This window comes from Dichomitus squalens, assembly GCF_000275845.1.
Source record: "Dichomitus squalens LYAD-421 SS1 unplaced genomic scaffold DICSQscaffold_7, whole genome shotgun sequence".
Lineage (NCBI taxonomy): Eukaryota > Fungi > Basidiomycota > Agaricomycetes > Polyporales > Polyporaceae > Dichomitus > Dichomitus squalens.
The window spans coordinates 1,297,758-1,301,014 of record NW_006766889.1 but is presented as its reverse complement, the minus strand read 5'-3'; the positions used below and the strand labels follow the sequence as shown (position 1 = coordinate 1,301,014).

At 59.4% G+C, this 3,257-nt stretch overlaps 1 protein-coding gene across 1 annotated transcript; it reads left to right on the top strand.

Annotated features, from left to right (window-relative positions):
* Positions 1-578: 578 nt before the first annotated feature.
* DICSQDRAFT_55322 (uncharacterized protein) lies at positions 579-1,244 on the top strand (the record flags this gene model as incomplete). The annotated part of the gene is made up of 1 exon (XM_007364007.1): positions 579-1,244. The coding sequence occupies one exon, from the start codon at positions 579-581 to the stop codon at positions 1,242-1,244; it is 666 nt and encodes a 221-aa protein (XP_007364069.1).
* Positions 1,245-3,257: the final 2,013 nt, after the last annotated feature.

Below are 3,257 nucleotides of genomic sequence, written 5' to 3'. Positions count from 1 at the left end.
CCCCTATCATCCCCCCAACCCGCCCACCGTCCGCTCCACCCATCATGGGACAACAAGGCGGACAACCGCAGACGACAGGCCCCGCCAACAACCCCCAGCAGACCCAACCGGGCACCCAGACGGCAACACAACCCCCGGACCCCATGACGGTCCCACTCCAATCGATGACCCTCCTCACCCAGTCCATGGCGCAGCTCGCCAACTCGACCACCGGAACCAACAGCCTGAAGGCGGTTCAGAAGCCCTCTCCCTTCAAAGGCAAACAGGGGGGCGAAGCACGACGCTTCCTGGCCGCGTTCACTCTCTGGGCCATGTCCCAAGGATCAACGCTCAACCACGTGGACGCCACGGGCAACGCGATCAGCGCGCGCGATGACCAGTGGATTCGGGCAGTCCTCTCCTTCATGCAGGACAGTGCGGCTCTCTGGGCCACTCCGGCGATGGAGGAGATCACGCAGGGCACCACCCCGTTCAAAGGCTTGTGGACGGAGTTCCGCACCCAGTTCAAGGCCCGGTTCGAGACGGTCGACGAGGCGGTCGATGCGAAGGAACACCTCCGTACGTTGTGGCAAGGCTCCATGACCGTCCCCGAGTACGCCGCAAGGTTCAACAAACTCTCGACGCGCACCGGCTACTCCAAAGCTGACCTCCGCGACCGCTTCTACGAACACCTTGCGGACTCCATCAAGGACAAGTTGGTACACATGGCAAGGCCCATCGCTTCTCTGGAGGACCTCATCACGGTCTCCTCCGACATCGACGTCCGCGTTCGCCAACGCCGTGCTGAACGAGAGCACCAGCGCGGACGCACCGCGACCACCATCACGGCCACCAAGCCAGCTGCCCCTCTGCACACCACGCCCTTCACGCCGCATATCAGAGACCCGAACGCAATGGACATCGACGCCACCCGCACGCGCGAGGAGTTCAATCGCCTCATGCGCGGCAAGTGTTACGGCTGCGGGTCTATGGCGCACGTCAAGAAGGATGGCGGCCACGACCGGGACATCTGTGGCTACTGTCGCCGCGTAGGGCACCGCGAGACAGTATGCATGGACAAGTTCCTGAAGAAGCCCCGCTCGCAGAAACTCGCTGCCACAGAGGAAGGACCGGAGGAGCCCCAGGTTGCAGTGTCAACGTCGACGTCTGCGGATGCCGGAGCGACCAACGCCCTCATTGCCCAGCTCATGGAGCAGCAGAAGGCCCTCGCCAACCAGCTTGCCTCTCTGCAGAAGTCTTTTTAGAGCGGGCGCGCGCGAAAGCTGCCGCAGCGGCGCCCTCTGGTACGACTATGGACCCTTCGCCTCCCCAGATCCCTGACCCCTGCCTGTACGATAGTATTAGTTCGTGTATCATTCCTGAATTGAACCCATCTAGCTCGCATTTCCGCGTCAGTGTGATTCTTAAAGGCAGAAACCATAGTGTACGTTCCGCAGCTATGATAGACAGTGGGGCAACAGCCCTTTTCATCAGCCATCGTTTCGTAAAGAAGAACAATGTCTACTTACATAGGTTAGCTAGAGACATCCCCCTCTATAACATCGACGGCTCCAAGAACAGTGCAGGCAGCATATCTCATTACGTTAGGTTACAAGTACTTATGGGCGACTACACAGAATGGCTCGAGTTCTTAGTTACGGATCTGGGCCCCGAAGACGTCGTATTAGGCTTACCTTGGCTTCGTAGAGTCAATCCGGACATTGACTGGCAGGAAGGCACCATGGAGGTTGGTGCGGAGGAAACGGAGGCCGAGGCCGAATGGAAACCTGGTATTGAGCGGATCGCCGCCAACCGGGTGCAGCGAAGGAAGTGGTGGAAGGCTAAGGTCCTGGAGGACACGACCGAGGAGTTGTGGTGCGCCACTGGGTACACCTACTCCACGGAGCTCGCACAGAAGGCCAACCAGGACAAGCCCAAACGCACATTCGAGGAAATCGTCCCAGAGGAGTATCGACAGTACTCGAAGGTGTTCTCGGAGGCGGAATCGGAACGCCTCCCGGAGCACAAGCCGTACGACCATGCCATCGACCTCAAACCCGACGCCCCAGAAACTCTACGCTCCAAGGCCTACCCGATGTCGCCCAACGAGCAGGAGGAAGTCGATCGGTTCCTCGAGGAAAACCTTCGGAAAGGCTACATCGTCCCCTCCAAATCCCCGATGGCGTCCCCAGTCTTCTTCGTGAAGAAGAAGGACGGCAAGCTCCGTCTAGTCCAGGACTATCGCAAGCTCAACAAGATCACGGTGAAGAATCGCTACCCTCTCCCCCTCGCGTCCGACATCATCAGTCGCCTGCGCCAAGCCAAGTACTTCACCAAGTTTGACGTCCGTTGGGGCTACCACAACGTCCGCATCAAGGAGGGCGACGAGTGGAAGGCCGCGTTTACAGTCCACGATCGAGGCCTATTCAAACCGCGGGTCATGCTGTTCGGACTCACCAACTCCCCCGCTACGTTCCAAGCCTTGATGAACTCAATCTTCGCTGATCTGAACGCCGCAGGAAAGGTTGCTGTCTACCTTGATGACATCCTCATCTTCAGCACCACCCTTGAAGAGCATCGCGCCGTAACCCACGAGGTGCTGAAACGACTCCAGGAACACGACCTCTACCTGCGACCAGAGAAGTGCGAGTTTGAGAAGACGGAGGTAGAGTACCTCGGCCTCATCATCCGCGAAGGCGAGGTGGCCATGGACCCGGTCAAAGTCAAGGCCGTCGCCGAGTGGCCAGCCCCCAAGAACCTGCGTGACTTGTGCGGCTTCCTAGGGTTCGCCAACTTCTACCGTCGATTTATCAAGGACTTCTCCAAACACGCGCGACCGCTCAACGACCTGACCAAGAAGGACGTCCCCTGGACTTGGGGAACCGCGCAGCAACTCGCCTTCCAAGCCCTCAAGGACGCGTTTACAAGCGAGCCCGTGCTGGTCTCTTGGGATCCGGCTCGGCCCACGCGGATCGAAGTGGACGCCTCCGGCTTCGCGACCGGAGGAGTCCTACTGCAGAAGCTGGGCGACGACCTCTGGCATCCGGTGGCCTACCGATCGGAGTCGATGGCTGAAGCAGAACGGAACTACGAGATTTACGACCGAGAGATGCTGGCAATCATCCGTGCTCTCGAAGACTGGCGACACTACCTGGAGGGACTCCCCGAACCCTTCAAGATCGTCACCGATCACCGCAATCTTGAGTACTGGCGCACCGCACGGAACCTCACTCGTCGACAGGCTCGGTGGTCTCTATACCTCAGCCGCTTCGACTTCC